The sequence below is a fragment of the Mustelus asterias genome, chromosome 2, assembly GCF_964213995.1.
Source record: "Mustelus asterias chromosome 2, sMusAst1.hap1.1, whole genome shotgun sequence".
In the NCBI taxonomy this organism is placed as follows: domain Eukaryota; kingdom Metazoa; phylum Chordata; class Chondrichthyes; order Carcharhiniformes; family Triakidae; genus Mustelus; species Mustelus asterias.
The window spans coordinates 50,216,524-50,244,074 of record NC_135802.1 but is presented as its reverse complement, the minus strand read 5'-3'; the positions used below and the strand labels follow the sequence as shown (position 1 = coordinate 50,244,074).

The 27,551-nt window shown below is 46.1% G+C and overlaps 1 protein-coding gene across 1 annotated transcript in view; it reads left to right on the top strand.

Moving 5' to 3' along the window:
* The window catches only part of LOC144507755 (disintegrin and metalloproteinase domain-containing protein 22-like), a 227,783-nt gene that overhangs the window by 37,378 nt on the left and 162,854 nt on the right, over window positions 1-27,551 (top strand). Inside the window, exon 4 of the mRNA XM_078235028.1 lies at window positions 27,050-27,116. Within this exon, the coding sequence (XP_078091154.1) occupies window positions 27,050-27,116 (67 nt within the window). The remainder of the gene's footprint in view (window positions 1-27,049; window positions 27,117-27,551) is intronic.

Sequence of the window (27,551 nt, the reverse complement as noted above, 5' to 3'; positions counted from 1 at the left end):
AGCTGAATATTCCAGGGTACAAGTGTTTTAGGCGAGACAGAGGAGGGGCCAAAAGAGGTGGGGGAGTAGCAGTATTAGTTGGAGAGCATATTACAGCCGTGCATAGGGAGGACTATTCAGAGGGGTCGTGTAACGAGTCACTCTGGGTGGAGCTTAGAAACAGGAAAGGCGCAGTCACTATGTTGGGGGTGTACTACAGGCCCCCCAACAGCCCAAGGGAAGTGGAAGAATGGATATGTCAGGAGATACTGGATAGGTGCAGGAAAAATAGGGTTGTTGTAGTGGGCGACTTCAATTTCCCTGGTATAGACTGGAAATCGCTGAGGGCAGGGACTCTGGATGGGGAGGAATTTGTCAAATGTGTACAGGAGGGTTCGTTGGAACAATATGTAGACAGCCCGACTAGAGAGGGGGCTATACTGGACCTGGTACTGGGGAATGAGCCCGGTCAGGTCTTCAAAGTTTTGGTAGGGGAACAATTGGCAAATAGTGACCACAATTCTGTTAGCTTTAGGATAGTGATGGAAAAGGACGAGTGGTGTCCCAAGGGTAAGGTGTTGGATTGGGGGAAGGCTAACTTTATTGGGATCAGGCAGAAATTGGCAGCTCTTGATTGGGAGAGGCTGTTTGAGGGTAAATCTGGTATGTGGCAGTCTTTTAAGGAACAGTTGTTAGGGCTACAGGACAGGCATGTGCCTGTAAAAAAGAAGGATAGGAAGGGTAGGATTAGAGAACCGTGGATAACCAGGGAAATTGAGGGACTGGTCAAAAAGAAAAGAGAGGCGTATGTTAGGTCCAAGCAGCTAAAAACGGAGGGAGCTCTGGAGGAGTACAAAGAAAGTAGGAAAGTACTCAAACGGGGAATTAGAAGAGCAAAAAGGGGTCACGAAATGTTCTTGGCAGACAGGATTAAGGAGAATCCCAAGGCATTTTATTCATACGTTAGGAACAAAAGGGTTGTTAGGGAAAAAATCGGACCTCTCAGGGACTTATGCTTGGAGCCCAAAGAAGTAGGGGAGATCCTAAATGAATACTTTGCGTCGGTATTCACAAAGGAGAGGGATGTGTTGACTGGGAGTGTCTCTGAGGGGAGTGTTGAACCGTTGGAGAAAATCTCCATTACAAAGGAGGGAGTGTTAGGTTTGTTAGAGAATATAAAGACTGACAAATCCCCAGGGCCTGATGGAATCTATCCAAGGCTGCTCAGGGAGACGAGAGGTGAAATCGTTGGGCCTCTGACGCAAATCTTTGTCTCGTCACTGGACGCAGGTGAGGTCCCAGAGGATTGGAGGATAGCCAATGTGGTCCCGTTATTTAAGAAGGTAGGAAGGATAACCCGGGTAATTATAGGCCGGTGAGCTTGACGTCCGTGGTGGGGAAGTTGTTGGAGAAGATTCTTAGAGATAGGATGTATGCGCATTTAGAAAGGAATAAACTCATTAACGATAGTCAGCATGGTTTTGTGAGAGGGAGGTGATGCCTCACTAACCTGGTGGTGTTTTTTGAAGAAGTGACCAAAATGGTTGACGAAGGAAGGGCCGTGGATGTTGTCTATATGGACTTTAGTAAAGCGTTTGACAAAGTCCCTCATGGTAGGCTAGTGAAAAAGGTTGGATCTCATGGGATAAAGGGGGAGGTGGCTAGATGGGTGGAGAACTGGCTTGGTCATAGAAGACAGAGGGTGGTAGTGGAAGGGTCTTTTTCCGGCTGGAGGCCTGTGACTAGTGGTGTACCGCAGGGCTCTGTATTGGGACCTCTGCTGTTTGTGATTTATATAAATGATCTGGAAGAAGGAGTAACTGGGGTGATCAGTAAGTTTGCGGACGACACAAAACTGGCAGGACTTGCAGATAGTGAGGAACATTGTCAGAGGCTACAGAAGGATATAGATAGGCTGGAAATTTGGGCAAGGAAATGGCAGATGGAGTTCAATCCTGATAAATGCGAAGTGATGCATTTTGGTGGGAATAATGTAGGGAGGAGCTACACGATAAATGGAAGAACCATAAAGGGTGTAGAGACGCAGAGGGACCTGGGTGTGCAAGTCCACAGATCTTTGAAGGTGACGTCACAGGTGGAGAAGGTGGTGAAGAAGGCATATGGCATGCTTGCCTTTATAGGACGGGGCATAGAGTATAAAAGTTGGGGTCTGATGTTGCAGATGTATAGAACGTTGGTTCGGCCGCATTTGGAGTACTGCGTCCAGTTCTGGTCGCCACACTACCAGAAGGACGTGGAGGCTTTGGAGAGAGTACAGAGGAGGTTTACCAGGATGTTGCCTGGTATGGAGGGGCTTGGTTATGAGGAGAGATTGGGGAAACTGGGGTTGTTCTCCTTGGAAAGACGGAGGATGAGGGGAGACTTAATAGAGGTGCATAAAATTATGACAGGCATAGATAGGGTGAACGGTGGGAAGCTTTTCCCCGGGTCGGTGGTGACGTTCACGAGGGGTCATAGGTTCAAGGTGAAGGGGGGGAGGTTTACCACAGATATCAGAAGGACATGTGGGCTGTTGTTGGGTAGGGGAGATACCTGTCTCCTTAGGGGAGGTGTCCTATGGGGCAAGATTTAGCGGTCATAATGGGATTTGTGCCCATGGCGAACAGGCCCGTTAAAGTTTGCCCCTCATTCGGAGTGCTATGTACAATATTGGTGTCCTTATTTAAGGTCGGATGTAAAATGTGTTAGAAGCACTTAAGATGAGTTTGTTACACTAATACCTTATTTGGGCAGGTTGTCTTATGAGGAAAGGTTGGGCAGGCTAGGCTTGTATTCACGGGAGTTTAGAAGAGTACGAGACAACTTGATTGAAATGTATATGATCCTGAGGGGTCTTGAAAGATTCGATGTGGAGAGGATGTTTCCTCTTGTGGGAGAACTTAGTACTGGAGCTGTTGTTTAAAAATAAGGTGTCACCCATTTAAGATGGAGATGAGGAGAATTCTTTTCTCTCAAAGGGTTGTGAGTCTTCCCACAACAGAGGCAATTATTTTTAAGGAAGAGGTGTATAGCTTCTTGATAAGCAACGAGGTGAAGTGTTATCGGGGTAGATGGGATGGTGGAGTTGAGTTTCCAATCAGACCAACCATGGTCTCATTGAATGGTGGAGCAGGCTTGAAGGACTGAGTGCCTACTCCTGCTCCTAATTTGCATGTTCACATATATGTTGGGAATATATCGAAATACATTGTCAGGAACATGCAGAGGCAACACTGAGCCATTGGAGAGAATGCAGAAACCTCCAAACATCTCATCTGCCTGCACCTTCAAGTACCATCAAACTGGAGTGGAAGCAAATCATAGAATCTCTACAGTGCAGAAGGAGGCCATTCGACCCATCAAGTCTGCACCGATCACAATCCCACCCAGGCCCTATCCCTATAACCTCATGCATTTAACCTAGCTAGTCCCGCTGATACTGAGGGACAATTTAGCATGGCCAATCCACCTAACCCGCACATCTTTGGGCTGTGGGAGGAAACCGGAGCACCTGGAGAAAACCCACGCAGGCACGGGGAGAATGTGCAAACTCCATGCAGACAGGGAATCAAACTCGGGTCGCTGGTGCTGTGAGGCGGCACTGCTAACCACTGTGCCACCGTGCCGCCCCAAGTTATCCTTGATCCCGAGATGCTGCTTATAAGAAGAGAAGACCAGCAGTGGTGGAATGAGGCCCTGAAGTGGCCTCTTAAGGGCTTCAATCCGCCTCTGAGTAGTAAGGCCGTTCTCGATCCTTCCCCTAGACTACATTGGAGGGAGGAGATGGTGGCGTCTCCACCCTGCGCCTTCCCACCTCTGAGGTCACCGCCAGAGGTAGGTATTCAATTCCACCCATCATCTTTAAAAGATGCTCTCACCTGGGTAAAGACATTTTTAAGAAGACCCAGATCACCTGGCTCTGAAAGTTTGTGCTACCTTCAACAATAGCTTGAATTGATGTAGCACCGTTAACATAATAAAACCACCCAAAGTGCTTCACAGGAGCATTTTAACCTAAACATTTGACACCAAGTGACAAGGAAATGTCAGAACAGAAGGTGAAAAGCTTGGTCAAAAAAAAGAACATCTTAAAAAGGAGGAAATAGAGGTAGAGATGCAAAGAGGTTTTAGTGAGCAAATTGCTGAGATTAACTCCACCTTGTTCACAGCAAACTGTTTGATGTGCACGAGCAACATGCAATATTAGCCGATGCACCTGTGATGGGATCTTACCAAATCATCAGACCCTCAATTTCAAAGCACTTAGTGAAACATTTGGTTGACAAAATTCCATTCCAATATCTCAGATGTGTCAAAAATTTTGCTTTTTTGTTGTTACATTCATCATACTGTGACATTTCCGTATCATGACATCCCTACAAATAGCACACACAGATCAATCACTGTGTTTTTGACGGTTTCTTCATGACAAACCAAATGGTTGCACTGTTGAGGCTTCTTTTTATCTAAAATGATATAAATACTCATGGTGAAAACATCCTGCTGCATTTCCTTCAGTGCTATTCCCAGAGTCCTATGTTTGAGAAGCTGGTCTGTCCCGACAGTGCTGGGGGGCTGCGGCAAAAGTGACAAAACAGTTTCTGGCAGAAATATTTCCTGTGGCATTTCTAGACAAAAATACCAACTAGACATGGAGATAAATAGTGCAGAATATCTTCTATCAACATTATATCATCAATGATGTTAGCTAATAGCCCATTTCAAAAAGTGATCATTAAATTTACAAATTCTGTCAATTCTGTAGAAAGATCATTCTTTTGGATTTGCTAAACTATAATTAATAACAGGGGCGGCATGGTGGTACAATGGTTAGCACTGCTGCCTCACAGTATCAGGGACCCAGGTTCAATTCCCGGCTTGGCTCACTGTCCATGTGGAGTTTGCACATTCTCCCCGTGTCTGCGTGGGTTTCCTCCGGATGCTCCGGTTTAGAAACATAGAAACATAGAAACCCTACAGTGCAGAAGGAGGCCATTCGGCCCGTCGAGTCTGCACCGACCACAATCCCACCCAGGCCCTACCCCCACACATTTTACCCGCTAATCCCTCTAACCCACGCATCCCAGGGCTCTAAGGGACAATTTTTAACCTGGCCAATCAACCTAACCCGCACATCTTTGGACTGTGGGAGGAAACCGGAGCACCCGGAGGAAACCCACGCAGACACGAGGAGAATGTGCAAACTCCACAGTCCAAAGATGTGCGGGATAGGTGGATTGGCCATGCTAAATTGCCCCTTAGTGTCGGGGGGGGGGGTGCCTGCTAGGGTAAATACATGGCGTTATGAAGATAGGGCCTGGGTGGGATTGTGACTGGTGCAGACTTGATGGGCCAAATGGCCTCCTTCTGCATTGTAGGGATTTTATGATTCTATAACATTCTGTTGACAGTTACAAAATTTGAATGATTTCCTTTTCCTTGCGCTTAAGATAGTGACTGTTCCATAAAGTGGCAGAAATTGCCCTGTGGCAGGAAAACTGATTGATATTTACTTCACAGCAATAGTAAAATGTATTCTAAAAATTTGGTCTGATAGGCAAATATTTTAACCACTTTTTTGCTTCCTTCCTGAGTTTTCACTGTACCATGCTGCAACCCCATCTGAAAGTTTTTTTAAAAAGTTTAAAGTTTATTTATTAATGTCACAAGCAGGCTTACATTAACACTGCAATGAAGTTACTGTGAAAATCCCCTAATCGCCAGGCTCCGGTGCCCGTTTGGGTACACAGAGGGAAAATTTAGCATGGCCAATGCACCTAATCATTGTGTCTCTTGGGCTGTGGGAGGAAACCGGAGTACCTGGAGGAAACCAGGAAATGGTGGAGCAGGCTCGAGGGGCCAGATGACCTACTCCTGCTCCTAGTTCTTATGTTCTTATTAGGAAACGGAGGCTCATTTTAATCAATCACCCAAAGTCAAAATTCTTCCAACCAATGTTCTAATTCTCCTTCCTTTTGCGCCAGACTGCCACAGTTGCATAATGATCTTGCGAATTGAAGTTATGAAGCCACATCATTATATACCAACACATGGGGTTGAATTTTCCTAACCCTTTGAAGATGGACTAGGAGATGGGAAGACTGGTAATATGGTGGAGGATGTTGTCGTATGCCTTCAAGGGATTTCAGCATGGCATCTCTAGAAGGGAAATGTATCATATGATCTAGTCTTAGTTTCACTTTTAGCTTGAGCAAAGCACACACACACAACTCTGTTGCCCTCAAGCTTTGTACCTCTGTATAATCGTTCCTACGTGCCCCGTTTTAATAATTTAACTCACAACATGTTTACCTAATCCATTATGAGTGATTGGTGCCTTGTACAATAAATAAGCCAAAGATACTCTGCCATTATAATAACATAGTAAGGAGTCTAACAACACCAGGTTAAAGTCCAACAGGTTTATTTGGTAGCAAACGCCACTTTAACCTGGTTTTGTTAGACTCCTTACTGTGTTTACCCCAGTCCAACGCCGGCATTTCCACACCATTATAATAACATGACATGGTGATCAATGATGGTAAGATAGATGGCAACAAGGTTAAGTACAGGTATGACATGGTGAACAGCCTTAAAGCATGCAACGTTGTATGAGATGACACTTGAGGTTTTGGTCAGACTGCAGTGAAGTTGCAGCGTGGCGGGTGTTGAAAATGCAGCATGTTAACAGCGCAGAAAAGCTTTGGAGGCACAGTGCTGAATTAGTGCTCAAATAAGCAACTGGTAAGCAGACAGATCCTCATAGTGAGATTAGTAAATAGCATGTAAGTTCCATGAATGAGAGACTGTGTATCAAGAGGACTAGCTCCACGTGAGCTCAGTCGGGAATGACAAGTACCAAGGTGTGGGCGAGTTGATAGCGAGACGGGAAGAGTCAAACAAAAAGAAATCCCCAAAAAAGAGAGAAAAATCAGCCCAGAGAAGTTGCGATTATGGAGGCTTCAGAAGCTGCTGAACGATAAATTGAATAAGAAGCAAAGATGCTGTTACTCCATCATGCTCCCTGCCACAACTCACCATCATGGGCAGAGCTTCAAAAATATGTGCGGAAGGGGCTACAATGACATTTATCCCAGGTACTACAGGAGAGGGAAGGTCAAAGGAATATTGTCAGAATGTTCACAAAATTCCCCAGTTGAATAGGGATGCAGTTGGCCTACTATCCAAATTCAATGCTTATACAGCGTGCAGAGTTACGGTTTCTTGATTCAGGCGTGTCCAAACCAGTCGAACAAGCCATAAAATTTCACCTAACAATTGGGGATGAAGATCTACACAGGCTGAACATGTCAGGATTAACAGCAGAAGGGCTAAATTCTGGCAGCACGGTGGCGCAGTGGTTAGCACTGCTGCTTCACAGCGCCAGGGACCTGGGTTCAATTCCGACCTAGGGTCACTGTCTGTGTGAAGTTTGCACATTCTCCCCGCGCATGGGTTTCCTCCGGGTGCTCTGGTTTCCTCCCACAGTCCAAAGATGTGCAGGTTAGGTGCACTGGGCATGCTAAATTGCCCCTTAGTGTCAGGGGACACTAAGTAAATACTTGGGGTTACGGGGATAGGGCCTGGGTAGGATTGTTGTCGGTGCAGACTCGATGGGCCAAATGGCCTCCTCTGCGCTGTAGGGATTCTATGATTCCATGATGATAAATGATCCCCAAAAGATATGAGCAACATTGGAAGACCAGCTTGAATCAGATTAAACTTCTTTATTCATCGACGAGAATTCATGTCGACTACAGCCGACAGAATCTGTGGACCACTTTGTCAGCAGATGCAGAGAAAAGGGTAAGTAGTGTGTTTTTGCAAGCTCAAAGCTTGCAAACAGAATTGTTGAGTTGCTGATTGCATCCACTCCTGTGACAGCACTCCAGAAAGATCTGCTAGACAAGCTCAAAATGTATAGCATTCAAGTGCTATTCAAGGATGCACGTTAAGTGTGAATTGATCCTTGCAAGTCCACAATGCTTACAGGTCCATTTGTTGACGTACTCACAAGAACACCCAAACTGAGCAAGACGGGGGCGATTCTCCCAAAAAAATTCCAAGTTCCGAATTTGCGTGAAAACTGGAGTAACTCCCGTTGATTTTTTTAGTGTGATTCTCAGAATGAATCTCCCACACTCCGAGCACTGCAGAGTGCCCTAGCAGGATTCACTCTGAAAATCAGTGGGCAGAGATTGGCAGCATTGTGTTGAGCAGGCCACTGTACAACTGCCGGCTCCCGATCGCTGGCCAGCCCCGCGACCCCGCATTGCTGTTCCCCCGACCTCTTCCACCCCCCCCCCCCCCCCCCCGCCCCCCACTCCCCCCCAACACCCGATCGCTGGCCTCCTGGACCTCTCCGGGCCAGCCGCGATGTGATTCCCCACCAGTCCCGATCTCCCTGCCGCCACCCCCCCCGTCCCCCCACCGTCCCCCCCCTCCCAACCGTCCAGATGGCCAGCCCTGATCACCCCCTTCCCTCCCTCTCCCAGCAATCATCTGGCAGAGAGGCAGCAGGAAACCCTCACCCCCACCAATCACCCTCCTCCAGAGACCCTGCCTCAATAGGCCCTGCCCCCTCTGGCCCCACCCTGTTGGCACTGCCCGATGCCCAGTGGGCAATGCCAGTGTGTCTCTTGGGCACTGCCAGCTTGCTGCTTGGGCAGTGCCAGGGGGCCAGGCCATCCCCGTAACCCCAGTTGGATGTGTGGGTGTTATGATCCAGTGGCCAGCTCACCACACAGAAGGTCTTTGGGTATACAGGCATCATCCATCCAATTAAAGTGAATGAGCCATTGCAGACATTAGTGGCTTTGCAATAAGTATAAGGTAATGCAAATTGCACACTCCAGAACCTTTGAGTTGGTGATCTTGTCCTGTCAAGAGATACTGAAGATGAAGGGGATAGATAGAGTGAACGTTCAAAGACTATTTCCTCGGGTGGATGGAGCTATTACAAGGGGGCATAACTATAGGGTTCGTGGTGGGAGATAAAGGAAGGATATCAGAGGTAGGTTCTTTACGCAGAGAGTGGTTGGGGTGTGGAACGGACTGCCTGCAGTGATAGTGGAGTCAGACACTTTAGGAACATTTAGGCGGTTATTGGATAGGCACATGGAGCACACCAGGATGATAGGGAGTGGGATAGCTTGATCTTGGTTTCAGATAAAGCTCGGCACAACATCGTGGGCTGAAGGGCCTGTTCTGTGCTGTACTGTTCTATGTTCTATGTTCTATGTGTCTGAGATAGTGAAGGTGGAAACTGTTCAGCCTTTTCTCCTGCCTAATATGTGTTTCTTTTCATTCATTCACAGAGTGTGGTTGTCACTGGTTAGGCCAGTATTTATTGCCCATCCCTAATTGCCCTTGAGAGGCTGGTGGTGAGCCACCTTCTTGAACCGCCGCAATCCCTGTAATATAGATACGCCCACAGTGCTGTTAGGAAGGGAGTTCCAGGATTTTGACACAGTGGCCGCAAGTTTTCCGCCCCTCCTGCCACAGGAATCAGAGCGGGTAAGGGACAGACCTTGGAAAGGTCTGTTAACCTCAGGCGGGATTTTACAGTTTTGGGATGAGCAACGCCGTAAAATCCCACCCAGTGACAGTGAATGAATAGTGATATGGTTGGATGGTGCGTGGCTTGGAGGAGAACTTGAAGCTGGTGACATTTCCATGGATCTACTGGCCTTCTCCTCCCCATTAGTCATCTGTTTGGAATGTACTGTCAACACAGACTTGGTGAATTGCAGAAATGCATCTTGTCGACAATCTTGTGGGGAATATATACTGCTGCCACTGTTCATCAGTGGTGGAGGGAGTGGAAGTTGAAGATGGTGGATGGGGATGCCAATCAAGTGGGCTGCTTGTCCTGTTGGTGTCAAACTTCTTGAGTGTTGATAGAGCTACACACATCCAAGCAACTGGAGAGTATTCCATCACAGTCCTGTGGATGGTCGGCAGGCTTTGGGGAGTTGTCTAGAAGGCTCTTTCAAAGCCCGCCCGGAACTGTTGCATTGTCATCTGATGGCAGGGCCTCAATGAACACCCACTCCCACCACCTATATCACCTGTGCCCGTGGCTGAGCCCTTAAATTTTAATTGCAGTTGTGTGCGTACAGAACTCTTAGCATGCAAGGGGAAGTGGCACACATGTCTGGTTCTGTCATCGGAATACATATTCCACTTATTAAATTCTGTGCACTATGTGGAAACAAACAGAAACAAGAGAGGCAAGAAAAGAATTGGAAATAAGCTCAGAATGTTGCTTCCTATTTGACTCTTTAGCTGCAATTCTGATAATCCAGGATAGAGATTAGATAACTAAACTCTCTTACTGGAATAAAAACTGGGAATCGGTGTGAAGCTCTGAATTACTTCATCTTGAATGTGATTAACTGCAGTCTATTGTGCACTTTTAACCTACCAGAAAATTAATTATTAAATTGTTAAATGAGTGAAAATCTGGCACCGCAATCACAGAGTCCCTACACTGCAGGAGAAACCATTCAGCCTATTAAGTCCACACCAACTCTCTGACCGAGTATCTTACCCAGGTTCTCTCTCCCACTCTATCCCCATGACCCCACACATTTACCATGGCTAACCCATCTGACCTACACATCTTTGGAAGGAAACCAGAGCACCCGGAGGAAACCCATGCAGACACAGGGAAAATGCGCAAGCTCCTCACAGACAGTGACCCAAGCCGGGAATCGAACCTGATGCAGATAACCGCTGAGTGCTAACCGCTGTGCCACCACGCCACCCTGCAGCTTATTTCTCCAATTGGGTATACAATATTTACACAGGGTAAGACAAATCTAGCCTAGTATACTGGGCTGGAGTGGGGTCTCAAGTTCGGTGCTGCTTTGCATGAATGGAAATAAACAACTTTTGTTTGATCCAGCTATGTTCAATACTCCATCTGAACATTGTAATTGAAGCAAGGCTTGAAAGTATTAGAAAACTGCTACAGGCCAAGGACTCCCATTACATAATCACAGCTTTAAAGTGATTTTGTGTACAGACTGCACCAGAATCGATCCAGGGACCTTAGGGAATAAGAGGTTTACTAAATTGATCAATAATTTTGGACTGCAAAACTGAGTTGATTGTACCAGTATCAAAAGAGTGGCAGTTAATTTTGTTCTGATTAAGCATTATTTAGAATTGGATTTAATTCTTATTATTCAGCAAAACTCCATTGGTCGGTATTCATTTAAACTTTCTCTCAAATTTTCCCAAGCAACATATATCCATATATCAACATGAAGGTAGAATCTGAATCCATGGCAACCACTAGGGGGCCCTGGAAAATCATGGACACTGCTGACGATATTTTAATAAGCATGTGGACATATCCTTGTTGGGGGGGGGGGGGCTCAGAAAGTCTATCTTCACTGTAAACTCACTATATTGAAGACTTAAGGCAAAATATCCTAGGATTTTTCAGGATTTCAAAATTGTGATATTTCTTGTTCATAGAATCCTACAGTGCAGTAGGAGGCCATTCTGCCCATCGAGTCTGCACCGACCACAATCCCACCCAGCCCCTATCCCCGTAACCCCATGCATTTACCTTAACTAGTCCCCCTGACACTAAGGGGCAATTTAGCAAGGCCAATCAACCTAACCCGCACATCTTTGGACTGTGGGAGAAAACCGGAGCACCCGGAGGAAACCCACACAGACACGGGGAAAATGTGCAAACTCCATACAGACAGTGACCCAAGCTGGGAATCGAATCCAGGTCCCTGGCACTGTGAAGCAGCAGTGCTAACCACTGTGCCGCCCTGTCATTTTTGTCCGACAACGTTTAGATGTTTAAAATGCAATCTTAGCAGTCATTTTATTCATCTATGTGTGAATATCCCTGGATAAAGTGTTGATCAGCTGCCTTCTTTAACCACTACAATCCAACTAATATACCTGCACTCAGAGCGCTGACTGCAGGCAGTACAGTAAAGGCTCACTAAATTGGTCCCTGTGAAGAGAGGATGGTCCTATGATCAGCGGCTGAGTAAATTGAGTCTACGTTCTCTGGAGTTTAGAAGGATGAGAAGTGATCTCACTGAAATACACAAGATCCTGAAGGAACCAATTTATTCAACTGCGTGATGCACATCATTGTCATTTTCTGGCTTGTCAGCCACATCATATAAATGTTCCTGACGGGATAACAGATGGTATTCTTACTGCTTGAAGATACCAGTTGTGTACGGTCTATTTCAATCAGTGCAGGGCTCTTTGTAGCTGCATAAACCTTTTCTCCAGTGCACTTGCGCTACCACTGGCCCTTCCTGTCACAAACTTGGCAGGATTGATGAAAAGCTGAGCATTTCCCTTGTACTTGCAGAGGTCCACATCTTCCACATGTCGGAAGCAATTCTCCCAGCCCGCTGTACTGCTCTAGCAGTGCAACGCGCCAGGAGACATCAACGGAGGCCATTTAGCGGGCTCCCCGCTGAGCGCCATGGCCTCCGCGCATCTTCAGCTCCAAGATTTTTGGAGTAATCAGCTCAGTGCGGAGCTGATTTCAGTATTTAAATCGGCATTTAAATATTATTAGTGGGCCCAGGACTGAAGCCTCCGGCCCCACTAGCGTTTCCCTCCCACCCCACCATGAGTGGTTCCCTCCAGTGGGGTTTACAACAGCTCCCCATGAATGGGGAACTGGCAGCCGTTCCCGCTGGAGGGAACAGAGGCCACTGAGGCCACCTCAAGAGGTTGGGGGTAAGGGGAGTGCCAGAGCTAAGCTCCTGAGTCACACCAGGGGATGCTTAAGAGTCAAGCTATCGCCATATGAGATGGAAAGCTGTCATTATGCTTTTGTCTCTCACAATATAATAAACAGTGCAATTCACTAAATAAAATGTCATCACTTGCAATCTACTGCTGCTTTATGTGCTGTAAAGGAGCTCTTTTTTCCCCTGATATGCAGTGAATTGGATAGGATAGTTATGATCTACTCACCCAACTAGTGTAGGAGGCTGAGAGGTGACCTTATAGAGGTCTATAAAATAATGAGGGGCATAGACAAGGTAGATAGTCAATATCTTTTCCCAAAGGTAGGCAATCTAAAACGAGAGGGCAAAGGTTTAAGGTGAGAGGGGAGAGATACAAAAATGTCCAGAGGGGCAATTTTTTCACACAGAAGGGTGATGAGTGTCTGGAACAAGCTGCCAGAGGTAGTAGTAGAGGTGGGTACAATTTTATCTTTTAAAAAGCATTTAGATAGTTACATGGGTACGATGGGTATGGAGGGGTATGGGCCAAATGGGGGCAATTGGGATTAGCTTAGGGGTTTTAAAAAAAAAGGACGGTGTGGACAAGTTGGGCCTGTTTCCATGCTGTAAACCTCTATGACTCCATGACCAGATAAAGCCAATAAGATTTCATGGTCAATGCTTATAAGCATGAAAGTAAAAGTGAAATCTGTGATAGCATGGCCCCTTTAAGGGTGTTTCCTGAGGACCATGTGATCGGGCCAGACCCTATGGAGTGTCAAGGTGGGAAGCCGAGCCTATTGAGTGCAAGGGTGAGTACAATGGGTCAAGGAGCCAGTTGGAGCCAGGGAGGAGTGTTGTACAGTCGTGTAGTCATTCTGTCAGACCCTATTAGTGCAAATTCTTATTAATTCACTAGCAATAGTGACTTTTGTCTCTGAAGCCTCATCCAGTCGCCCTTGATTTATTACAGAATCACTGGTCAATGATCAATTGTAGAATCACAAAATCGTTGCAGCACAGTGAGAAAGGCATTCGGCCTGTTGTGTGTCTGCACTGGCTTTCCCAATGACCAATTCGCCTAGTGCCATTCCCCTGCTTCTGCCCATAATGCTGCATATTCTATCTTTTCAGGTAATAATCCAATTCCTGCTTAACTGCTTCAGTTGAATCTTCCAGGCACTGTATTCCAGATCTTAACAATTCGCTGTGTGAAAAAGTTTCTCCTCATGCCTCCACTGCTCTTTTGCTAATTATCTTAAGTCTGTGCCCGACTTGATTCTTCCATCAGTTGGGACAAGTTTTGCCTATAAGAACATAAGAACATAAGAAATAGGAGCAGGAGTAGGCCATCTGGCCCTTTGAGCCTGCCCCGCCATTCAACAAGATCATGGCTGATCTGAAGCGAATCAGTTCCACTTACCCGCCTGCTCCCCATATCCCCTAATTCCCTTATCGATCAGAAAACTATCTACCCGTGATTTAAACATATTCAACGAGGAAGCCTCCACCACTTCAATGGGCAGAGAATTCCAGAGATTCACTACCCTCTGAGAGAAGAAGTTCCCCCTCAACTCTGTTCTGAACCGGCCCCCCCTTATTTTGAGGCTGTGCCCTCTAGTTCTGGTTTCCCTTCTAAGTGGAAAGAATCTCTCCACCTCTACCCTATCCAGCCCCTTCATTATCTTATATGTCTCTATAAGATCACCCCTCATCCTTCTAAACTCCAACGAGTACAGACCCAATCTGTTTAATCTCTCCTCATAAGCTACACCCCTCATCTCCGGTATCAACCTGGTGAACCTTCTCTGCACTCCCTCCAAGGCCAATATATCCTTTCGCAAATAAGGGGACCAAAACTGTACACTACTCCAGTTGCGGCCTCACCAGTGCCTTGTACAGTTGCAGCAAGACCTCCCTGCTTTTATATTCTATCCCCCTCGCGATAAAGGCCAACATTCCATTTGCCTTCTTGGTCACCTGCTGCACCTGCAGACTGAGTTTCTGCGATTCGTGCACAAGGACCCCCAGGTCCCTCTGCACAGTCGCACGATGTAATTTTTCTCCATTTAAATAATATTCCAATTTACTATTATTTCTTCCAAAGTAGATAACCTCACATTTGCTAACGTTATATTCCATCTGCCAGATCCTCGCCCACTCGTTCAGCCTATCCAAATCTCTCTGCAGACTTTCCGCGTCCTCCACGCAATTCGCTTTCCCACTCACCTTCGTGTCATCAGCAAACTTGAATACCCTACATTCAGTCCCCTCCTCCAGATCATCTATGTAAATGGTAAACAATTGAGGCCCCAGCACCGATCCCTGCGGCACGCCACTGGTCACCAACTGCCAACCAGAAAAGCACCCATTTATCCCAACTCTCTGCTTCCTGTTAGATAGCCAATCCCCAATCCACGCCAACACCTTACCCCTAACTCCGTGTACCCCAATCTTCTGCAGCAACCTTTTGTGAGGGATCTTATTGAACGCCTTCTGGAAATCTAAAAACACCACATCCACCGGTTCCCCTCTGTCAACCGCACTAGTGACATCTTCATAAAAGTCCAGTAGATTCGTCAAACACGACTTTCCCTTCATGAATCCATGCTGCGTCTGCTTGATCGAACCATTCTTATTCAGGTGCTCTGTTATTTCCTCTTTAATAATGGACTCTAGCATCTTCCCAACTACGGACGTTAAGCTAACCGGCCTGTAGTTACCCGCCTTTTGTCTACTTCCTTTTTTAAACTGCGGCGTAACAGTAGCTGTTTTCCAGTCAGCCGGCACTACCCCAGAGTCCAGCGAATTTTGATAAATTACGACTAACGCATCTGCTATTACCTCAGCCATTTCTTTCAGTACCCTGGGATGCATTCCATCCGGGCCCGGGGACTTGTCTACCTTCAGTCCTATTAGTCTACCAAGCACCACCTCCTTAGTAACAGTAATTGTATTAAGGACCTCCCCTCCCACCAACTCTCGATCTCTAATATTCGGCAAACTATTTGTGTCTTCCACCGTGAAGACCGACACAAAGAACTTATTTAAAGTCTCAGCCATTTCCTCGTTTTCCACTATTAAATCCCCCCTCTCATCTTCCAAGGGTCCAACATTCACTCTAGCCACTCTATTCCTTTTTATATACTTGTAAAAACTTTTACTATCATTTTTTATATTTTGAGCTAGTTTAGTTTCATAATCTATCTTTCCTTTCTTAATCGCTTTCTTAGTCGTTCTTTGTTTTTCTTTAAAGCTTTCCCAATCCACTAATTCTCCACTATTTTTGGCCACTCTGTACGCATCTGATTTTATTTTAATATTCTCCTTTATTTCCTTCGTTATCCACGTCCGGTTATCCTTTTTCTTACAGTCCTTCTTTATCACCGGAATATATTTTTGCTGAGTACTTAAAAAAATCTCCTTAAAAATCCTCCACTGTTCCTCAGCTGTCCTACCTACCAGTCTGCTCGCCCAGTCTACATTAGCCAATTCCACCCTCATCCTATCGTACTCCCCTCTGTTCAAGCAGAGGACACTGGTTTGGGATCCTACTTTCTCACCCTCCATCTGTATCAGAAATTCCACCATATTATGATCACTCATCCCAAGAGGATCCTTCACAAGAAGATCCTTAATCCTACCTGTCTCATTGCACAGAACCAGATCCAAGATAGCTCGCTCTCTCGTAGGTTCTGTAACATACTGTTCAATGAAACAATCCCGACAGCATTCCAAGAACACTTCCTCAAGCCCTCCACGCCCAATTTGAGTCGACCAATCAATATGTAGGTTAAAATCCCCCATGATTATTGCCGTTCCACTTTTGCACGCATCCATTATTTGCTTGTTTATAGCCCTCCCCACCTCTAAGTTATTATTTGGGGGCCTATAGACCACGCCTACCAGTGTCTTTCTCCCCCTACTATTCCTTATCTCCACCCACAACGATTCCACGTTTTGCTCCTTAGAGCCTATGTCGTCTCTCACTACCGTCCTGATATTATCCTTTATTAACAAAGCTACCCCACCTCCTTTTTCTACCTGTATATCCTTCCTAAATGCCTGATAACCCTGTATATTCAGTTCCCAGTCCTGGTCACCCTGCAACCACGTTTCTGTGATGGACACTAGATCATATTCATTTGTATGGATTTGTGCCATCAACTCATTTACTTTGTTTCGAATGCTTCGTGCATTCAGGCAAAGTGTCTTTATGCCAGCCTTTATCTGGACCCGGTTTGTTGAAGCGCTACTAACATCTCCCAAGCCCTCTCCTCCTTTAGCTAGTTGTTTATTCACTGTACTCCTGGCATTAGAGTAGACACATCTCAATCCTATGGTCTGACCTCTCCCCTTCTCTGTTCCCAGTCCACCTGCCCTCTTGCACTGCCTATAACCCTTCTCTGTTTGCGAGCTACCTTCCTCACTCTCAGTCACGTCACTTTGATCCCCTCCCCCCAACCTATCTAGTTTAAACTCTCCCCAGTAGCCTTAGCCAACCTTCCTGCCAGGATATTGGTCCCCCTGGGATTCAAGTGCCACCCGTTTTTAGTATACAGGTCACACCTGCCCCTAAAGAGGTCCCAATGGTCCAGGAACCTGAATCCCTGCCCCCTGCACCATTCCCTCAGCCACACGTTCCTCCTCCACCTCACTCCATTCCTTTCCTCACCTTCCCGTGGCACAGGCAGCAATCCCGAGATTACTACCATTGCTTTCCTCCTTCTCAGCTGTCTCCCTAATTCCCTATACTCTTTTTTCATGTTCCCTTCCCCCTTCTTACCCACATTAGCGGTACCAATATGTACCGCTACCTCCGGCTCCTCTCCCTCCCACCTCAGGATTTCTGGGACTCGCCCAGCGACATCCTGGATCCCAGCCCCAGGGAGGCAGACCACCATGCGAGACTCCCGCCTGCCTCCGCAAAATCGCCTGTCCGTCCCCCTGACTGTCGAGTCCCCGATTAATACCGCCTTCCTCCTCCTTTCCTTAGCCCTCTGAGTTACAGGGCCGGACTCCACCCCGGAGACACGGCCACTGCTGCTTCCCCCAGATGGGCTGTCCCCCCCAACAGTACTCAGACAGGAGTACTTGTTATGTAGGGGCACTTCCACCGGGGTGCTCTCAATCACCCGTGTTTTACCCTTCCTGGCTGTCACCCACTTGGCCTCCTCCCGTGGCCCTGGTGTGACCACCTGATGATAGCTCTTGTCTATCACCTCCTCATTCTCCCTCACCTGCCTAAGATCATCAAGCTGCAGTTCCAGCTCCCTAACACGGGCCCTCAGGAACCGCAGCTCGACACACCCCTCACAGATGTGGATGTCCGGGAGGCCAGGTGCCTCCAGGACCTCCCACATACTGCACTGCGAGCAACACACTGGTTAACACTCATATTTCACCCTTTCTTCCAAGGTACACAGAGAAAAGTAAATTATAAATAAAAAAAAAGAAACTCACCCCTACTCGCCCTTTCTGCCTAAGCCCGATGAGCCAAAGCCCCTCAGTTCTCACTCAGCTCCCTCTCACTCCGCTGCCCGCTCCCAACGCTGCCCGTTAGATAGTGGGGCCTGCCTTTTAAACCTCCCGTGCACTAAAAAAACCCTCAAAAGTCCCTTCCCAGTAAACCCCGCGGCCACTGCTGGTTTCGCGCCAAAATTTAAAAATAATTAAATAAATAAATAACACCCGCGAAAAAGTACTTTAAATTAAATCTTACCCCCAAAATCCTGTCACCAGTCACACCTCTGCCTTTCTCCAAAGCAACAATCTATCTACCCCCTGCAGGTCCCCCATGATTATGACACCTCTATCAAAGGGGTGGCATGGTAGCACAGTGGTTAGCACTGCTGCTTCACAGCTCCAGGGTCCCGGGTTCGGTTCCCGGCTCGCGTCACTGTCTGTGTGGAGTTTGCACATTCTCCTCGTGTCTGCGTGGGTTTCCTCCAGGTGCTCCGGTTTCCTCCCACAGTCCAAAAGATGTGCGGGTTAGGTTGATTGGCCAGGTTAAAAATTGCCCCTTAGAGTCCTGAGATGCATAGGTTAGAGGGATTAGTGGGTAAATATGTGGGGGTAGGGCCTGGGTGGGATTGTGGTCGGTGCAGACTCGATTCCTTCTGCACTGTAGGGTTTCTATGATTTCTTTCTATGAAATCTCCACTCAAATTTCTCTTCTCCAAGAAAAGCAGCTCCAACTTGTGAAAAGAATTTGAGTTGTTTTCATGCATTTTTCTCACAGTATACTCCTATTGCCCGTCCAATTCACCTACATCACATACCTTAGCACCTTTGGTGGGGATGGGGATTTATTTTCATACTACAATAATGGAAAGCAATAACAATAAAAATTGCTCTACAATTAATTTGTTTCAATGCAGACTAAATTACAGCATGTAGCTCGAACATTATATTCCATTTCATTATGTTTCAGGCCACAGCTCATTTGTATTCTGAAGGTGTTAGCTACTTAGAATAACACTCTTCAGAGCCATCTTTCTGAAAATTCAACCTGTATTCAAGTGTTCTTTGTATCCCTGGAGATAACAGGGGTGATTTTTCGAACTCTCCATGCCTGGTGCAGATTATGCAAGGGCGGCACGGGTGGTGCAGTGGTTAGCACTGCTGACTCACAGCGTCAGGGACCCAGGTTCAATTGCAGCCTTGGGTCACTGTCTGTGTGGAGTTTGCACTTTCTCCCCATGTCTGCGTGGATTTCCTCCGGGTGCTCCGGTTTCCTCCCACACTCCAAAGATGTGCAAAGGGTTCGGTTAATTGGCCATGCTAAATTGCCGCTAGTATCAGGGGGATTAGCAGGGTAAATGAGGGTTACGGGAATAGGGCCTGAGTGGGATTGTGTTCGGTACAGACTCGATCGGCCGAATGGCCTCCTTCTGTACTGTAGGGATTCTATGCCAGTTCCGGGAAATAGCGTGCGGGCCTAAAAATCGTGTCTGCACCCAGCGCCAAACAGTTTGCAGTTGCCTCAACCCCTTTCTACTGGCGCAAACCAGATTGTGCAGGCTGATTAACATGAGATTGATTTAATTTTGATCTCATTAGCGAGTTTGGTACGTGATCGTTCCCCCCTCGCGGAATATTCCCACCTCTCAAGGGGCAGCACGGTGCCACAGTGGTTAGCACTGCTGCCTCACTGCACCAGGGACTCGGGTTCGATTCCCAGCTTGGGTCACTGTCTGTGCAGAGTCTGCACGTTCTCCCCGTGTCTGCGTGGGTATCCTCCCACAGTCTGAAAGACGTGCTGATTAGGTGCACTGACCATGCTAAATTCTCCCTCAGTGTACCCGAACAGGCGCTGGAGTGTGACGACTAGGGGATTTTCACAGTAACTTCATTGCAGTGTGAATGTAAGCCTATCTGTGACACTAGTAAATACATTTTTAAACTTTAAACTCTGACAGGACGCCACATCATACTGGTCTCCATTAGTGGAGACCAGGTGTGATGGCCATACCAGGGTGGGGGCTCAGAGGACATTAAAGCCCTGGGTAGATGGGGGCAGGGCTGGGCAGTGCCCATCAGGCAGTGCCCACCTGGCACACTGACAGTGGCTGCCAGGCACCATGGCAGTGCCCATCTGACACCCTGGCAGTGCCCACTGTATAGTGCTGGGGCAGTGCCAAGGGGTGGGGCCTGTGTGGGGGTGGGCTCTGAGTGGGGGCTAGGACAGGGGTCCTGAGTGGATGCTACGAAGGGGGTGCCTGAGTGGGGGAAGTGCAGGGGGGGGGGGGGCTATGCAGAGGAGGGTCATGCAAGGGGAGGTGGGGTGTGAAGGGGTGGAAAATTCCAGCCTTAGTTTTTTTGGGGGGGAAAATTCCACCCAACATTTAGCAAACCAAAATGTGAGAAAGCATGTGCTCCAGAGAATTGTTGCATTTAGTAAATGGATGATCTGAAAATGAAATCATATCAGATTGTAACTCATATCCTTTGCAGAGGTGAAAGAATCTAAGTTTAATTAATTCATTTTTGTAAATTGGAACATGCTACGATGCGAGTATAACTTGTACATTGCAATATTGACAAATTATTTAATTACTGTGGCACACAGTGGAGAAAGTCTTGAGCGTGGGAAGTTTAGGAAAAGAAAACCTTTGCGTCTATTACTGAAAATGTAGAGGGAATTAGTTATTTTAGGAATCGTAGTGAGGAAGAGATGGCTACTAAATGGAGGCTTGCAAATGATGTTGCTCTTTCGAGCAGCATTTAAAATGGACGGAAAACTGTGGCCAGGATTCTCACAAAAATATTCAAAGTCCCCAATTTGTGTGAAAATGGGAGTAACTCCTGTAGTTATTTTTAGTGTGATTTTCGCATTGAATCTCCCACACTCTGTGCATCACAGTGTGTCCTAGCGAGACCCGATCTCCCCGACCTCCCCACCCCCGAACTACCCCTGGCAGTCCCAACAGTCCCGACACCCCCGGCAGGCCCAACCACCCACCTCCCACCTGGATGGCCCTTCCCGATCGCCTTCCTCCTTCCCTCTGCCTGCGATCCTGAATGCAGAGTGGCAATGGGACTTCTCACCCCATCAGTCGGCCCCGCCCCACGATAGGCTCTGGCCCCATCCCCTTGACACTGCCAGATGTCCAGTGGGCAGTGCAAAGGTGCCCCTTGGGCATTGGTAGTTGGCCCCTTGGGCAGTGCTGGGGCCAGGCTGGCACTGCCCAAGGGGCACCCCCTCTTACCCTCGACCTTCTGTGAGGCCTCAATGGCCCCTCTTCACTCCAGCGGGCTCGGGCTGCCTGTTCCCTGTTAGTGGGGAGCAGTTGTAAACCCTGCTGGAGTGAACAACTCCCGGCAGTGGAGGGAGACGAGTCCGGAGACTTCAGTCCCGGGCCTGCTCATAAGATGGAAATCCCTATTAGCATATTGAAATCAGCTTCGCACCGATTTCCAGTGCGGAGCTGTTTAGTCTGAAAATCTTGGTCCCGGAGACATGGAGACACCATGGCACCCAGCGGGAAGCCCGCGAAAGGGCCTCCGCTGATGTCGCCCGGCCCATTGCGCTGCTGGAGCAGTGCAGCGGGCTGGGAGAATCGCCTCCTTCAATTCCCGATACCCAATCCCAGTGGCTGAACTCCCAACCTACATTAAGTTGTTCATTGTGGTTCTCATCCAATTATTTTGTAAGTGTTAAAAAAATGGGTTATGGACCGATGTTTGCTGATAGTTTATGTAGCCTAATAGACTAACCAAAAAGGAGGTTACCATTAGAATAATTAAGCAGTGTTTTTGCACTTAACCTCCTCTCTGTGACGAAACCCCATCTTCTCCAAAACAGCTACATCGTGCAATCCTCCTCCAGCATGTAGCTGCCTGTTATGATAGATATTGTGCCCTGTCGTGTGCCTTCTCCTGTTGCACTAGGAGATAGCAGACACCGTGGGTGTGAAAGCTCCTCTGCACTAATCATTTCTGACAATGCCTTGGTAATAATTGATCTCTTACATTTTTTCAGCTAACCGGTCCCTGTTCTGAGTTGTCAGTTTAGGGTGTATTTTTGTTCCTATCCCCTCTCCACAAAGTTATCTCGATGGGTGTTGAGATTTGTAATAAACAGTTTTTTTCTCTGCTAACCACTGTTAATGTATTTTAGGGGAGGACTCGGACGAGCACAGCAGATGGGTGAAAATCCTACTGCTGCTTTTATTTTTCTCAGGCTTGCTTTCATGTCGATACCTGATTACTCTTTTGTTGGAATGAATTGAACAAAGAAGTGTGACCCTTTGTCAGATCACATTTGAAACATCTGAATGATTGTATTTTTAAATGCAGAACATTGGCTAGTGTGTGGATTTTAGTGTGTGGATAAAGAGTTCCAGCATTTAATCAAAAAGTATCAAATGATATTTAATTTTTTTACAAAGAATTCATTCTCGACAGTTAGATGGTGGAGATATAAAATGTCTTCTGTATTTGATTGCAGCAACTTCCAAACATTTTGAATGCCCCACTTACGTTTAGGCTATGTGTTATTTGAAAATGCGAAATAGTGCAAATAATGCAAATAGTCGGAGAGGCGATGGCCTAGTGGTATTATCGTTAGACTATTAATCCAGAAACTCATTCTGGGGACCCGGGTTCGAATCCCACCTCGGCAGATGGTGGAATTCAAAATATCTGGAATTAAGAATCTACAGATGACCATGAAACCATTGTCGATTGTCGGAAAAACTGGTTCATTAATGTCCTTTAGGGAAAGAAACCTGCCACCCTTACCCGGTCTGGCCTACACGTGACTCCAGAGCCACAGCAATGTGGCTGACTCTCAACTGGTTGATTCTCAACTAGGGATGGGCAATAAATGCTGACCAGCCAGCGACGCCCTGTCCCATGAATGAATAAAAAAATAGTTATCTTCAATATGTCACAATTGGTGTGGTATTGATTGCTTGAAACAGAAATTAAGGTAGTTATTTCTGATTAATCACGTGATGAATCTATGTGTATCCACTGCTCCAGAATTGCATTATTTTACTGATTCCATAGAAAAACAAAGATCAGTGCCTTTGTTAGAATTACATCTCAAATAAATCTTGCACAATAGTCTCAATTATTTACCTGACAAATGTTATTACATTAAAGGCGTTACATAAAAGCAAGTTGTTGTTTTTGTTCTGGTTGTTGACAAATATAGCTTGTGCCTGAGGCCCTGATTTCAACTTCAGAACATTTTTTGGCAGGTGAGCAGTGTGTCCACTGCTCCGGAAATAAAGCCTGGTATAAAGGCTCTGGGTCAAGGCACTAAATTACTGGTGCAATGTATCTTTCTTTAACCTCTCCTCAACACCCCTGATTTTCCAAAGTGTCTGCCTATAAGTAACAGGCAAAAAACTTAGACAATTTAATGACAGGTAATTTCATTCATCTCACAGCCATCATCATTATCATCATGTGTGCTCTGCACAAAGGCAGGTTCCTAGTTATAGTTATCTTTCTATCCTGTACCATTCTTTTCATTTGCCAGAAATTCCTTCAATTTTCAAACTGACCAAAATTGATTTTCTTTTTCTTCCTCTCCCTCTCTTTCCTTGAAATCTTCCCTCCATAATGTCCCTTACCAGTCCATTTCCTTTCAAAATATGCCCTACCCAGTCTCTCTGCCTTTTCCTAATTATGTCTTGGTCCATTCACTCTACACAACATTTCATCATTTGTTGCTTCTTCTGGCCAGCAGATCCTTTCCACATTTTAAAGCTATTTTACAGCTTTGTTTTCCCCTTCTGTAATCCATTTCTCACATGCATGCAGAACAACATTCTAAATCAGCTTTCTGGTTAGCAACCATCTCTTCTTACCAAATATGGTCTCTCATGGTTGCAATTGTTTTTATTTCTTTGTTGCATATCTTTGTTGTATCTGCATAGATTATGTTTCCGAAATACTTGAATTCTTGCACCAGTTCTACTTCTCTTCATATGAATATTTCTTCGTGACTTTGAGATATTCATCACTTTGGTTTTCCTGATGCTCACTTTCATTCAAAGTTCATGCCGACTGTTATGCATCTATCTGCTTCTGTGCTTGCTGCAAGTACTTTGACATCTGCAAATTGAACTGATGTTATCATTTGCCACCCTAAACTTAACACCAGATTCTGTGCCCTTGAAACACTTCTTTAATCATTGGTTCTGCATAGACATTGAAGAGGGTGGTGATAAATAACACCCTTGTTGAACACATGGGCCAGGAATTGTAGGATGGCGGGGTTTCCCTGTCTGCCATGCAAGGAGTCCGCGGACAGCACATCCCCACCAATGCTGCCTGCGCCGCAGCCACAATGCTCCAATAAGTGTTAATTGGCTGGAGGTGGGATTTACAGCCCTCAATCTGGAGGAGGTCCCACCTCAAAGAGCTGCCGGCCAGTGAACAGTGTTGTAGGGTATTGGCTACAGTTAATCTTTAGTCATACGTAGGTTAACTAAAAGTCTTTATGGACTCTTAGAATGATTTACAAATATACAATAAAGGGCATGGGCTAGGAGCTGTCTCATAGTTGCTGGTACATATGGCTTTATCCAAGACTTTATCTAGACTGACCCTGGGTGCTCTCTTACATCACTGGGTGGGCAACACTGTACTCAGACCCACATTAACCCTACATGTGCCAGACCCTTATACTACAGACAAGATTGGGACTGTAGCTGTCCCCACAGTGCTGGGAGTTTAGGACCAGATAAGTGTGGGGGGTGTAAGAGCGGGTGGGGAGGTGAGGCCCAGGCATTGGGAAGAGAGGCTGCAGTGGTGGCAGCGTTTGCAGGTGCCAGACCCAGACCTTTTGGTGGGGCGCCCAATGTTAGGAGACCATCTGATATATTTTATAGCCAACGCCTGCTTACAAAACCACTGGAGTGAGGCCATAAAATGTTCCTTATTAGTGACTCAATGTTATTGATTGTCCCATGTATGGATTTATTACGAGTGGTCTATCACTCAAGTGACTCAAAGTCTTTCAGAAATGTCAAGAGCTTAATCCTGTCAACCTGATTGAATGCTTTCTCAAAATCTACAAAACAAACATAGACTTCCTGTCCAAACTCTCAACTGCATTCACTCATTAATCTTGTAACGCTCTTTGCTTCTCTTGTCCCTCTTCTCCTCTGAAACCCAAACTAGTCATTATATGATATATTTACAGCCCATCGTGTTTGCATCAGTTTGCCAAATAAGTAATGCTCCTGCCTCCCCCCTGTGACCCTTTATATTCTTTTTCAGATAACTGTCTAATTCCTTTTTGAATGTTCCAATTGAACCTGTCTCCACCAAAGGAAAGTTATACTTGCCATTGAGGGAGTGTAACGAAGGCTCACTTCACTGATTGCAATATTAGTGGGATTGACCTAGGAGGGAAGATTGAGGAGATAAGGCCTGCATTTTCTTGAGCTTAGAAGAATGAGAGGTGACCTTATTAAGACATACAAAATTCTTATAGGACTTGACAAGGTAGATGCTGGAAGGATGTTTCCCCTGGCTGGTGTGTGGAGAGGCACAGGACACAGCTTTAGAATAAGGAGTAGGCCATTTCTGACTGAGATGAGGAGGAATTTCTTCACTCAGGGTGGTGAATCTTTAGCATTCTATATACAAGAGGGCTATGGGGGCTCAATCATTGAGTATCCATAGATTTCTGGGATGGTGAGACTGAGAGGAGAGATTGAGTCAGTTAGGATTATATTCGCTGGAGTTTAGAAGATTGAAGGAGGATCTCATAGAAACCTATAAAATTCTGATCGGGCCGGACAGGGCAGATGCAGGAAGGATGCTCCCAATAACATAAGTGTCCAGAACCAGGGATCATAGGCTAAGTATACATAGTAACCTTTTAGGACTGAGATGAGGAGTAATTTCTTCACCCAAAGAGTGTTGAGCCAATGGAATTTATGACCACAGAAAGCAGTTGAGGTCAAAATATTGTACGTTTTCAAGGAGTTAAATATAGCTCTTGGGGCTAAAGATATCAAAGCATATGGGGGGAAAGTTGGAACAGGTTACTGAGTTGGATGATCAGCCATGATATTAATAAATGGCGAAGTAGGCATGAAGTGCCGAATGGCCTACTCCCGGTCTTATTTCCTAAGTTTCTAATTATTAAAGAAATCAAAGGGCATTGGATTAGTGCAGGAAAAATTGCACTAGGTGGAAGGTCATCCATGATCTAGTTGAATGGTAGAGCAGGCTGAGGGGCAGAATGGCCTACTTCTGCTTCTATGATCCTAGCTCAGTGCTAACACTGTTGTCACTAGTTGTTTGATGTGAGCTTCTTGTTCTGTGGCCCAGTACCACGGAACATCCTTTGCAGTGAGCTTGCCTGGAAGCCCACATTCTGATGATGTATTGGGCAAGGACTTTGCTAGGTAGTTCATAATTCTGCAAACCACTGAACTGCCTTCTCATCTATTGGTTGCTCCATCTCTGCTGCAGCTCACGCCTTGCTGGGTGTTGGACCGCGAAGGTTATCTTGGTTGAAGCAAAGGCTTTGGGCAGAAGCCATTTTATCCACTACTTGGAACACATTCCACCTCAAATCTGCTCCTATTTAATCTCCACCCTCTTCCCCCACCATCATGAGTTAAAATTGTCAATCGGATGACCATATGCAGAATAGGCCTTTTTGACTGCTGCAATATTTCACAACAAAAGCGGCAAATTTCTATACTTTGCACAGATGTTACCCGAGTATTGGAGTTTTACATAAAATCCTTTGAGGTAATGAAAATACCAGTTTGTATGTGAATCTCATTAATATTAAATTCTTTGCCTTAACGATATTTAGTCTTTTCATGTTGACTAATTTATTTACTTTTCTTAACTCCTAGTGATCTGCTCTCTTCCCAATATGTGGAACACACTGTTGACCCAAGGGGAAAATCTGTCCAGTCGAGGGTGAGTCTGACATTAAATTGTTTTTCTTGTGGTAATCTCCAGAATTCAACAGGTTCTGGTGGATTTTTCAAATGATAGTGTTTGATTTTACTCCCATTTGTTTTTGAGGATAGCTACAAACTATTTGCCCTATTATAGACAAATACTGTGAAAAGTGGAACAAAGTTGAACAGATTCAGCAGTCACTAATGGTTTCTTTTGTTGTGAAATATCTTTTCAAATAGAATCATAGAATCTACAGTGCAGAAAGAGGCCATTTGGCCCATCAAGCCTGCACTGACAACAATCCCACCCAGGTCCTGTCTTATCCCCGTAACCCCACATATTTACCCTCCTAATCCCCCTGACACTATAAGGGGCAATTTAGCATGGCCAAACAACCTGACCCGCACATATTTGGGCTGTGGGAGAAAACCGCAGCACCCGGTGGAGAAT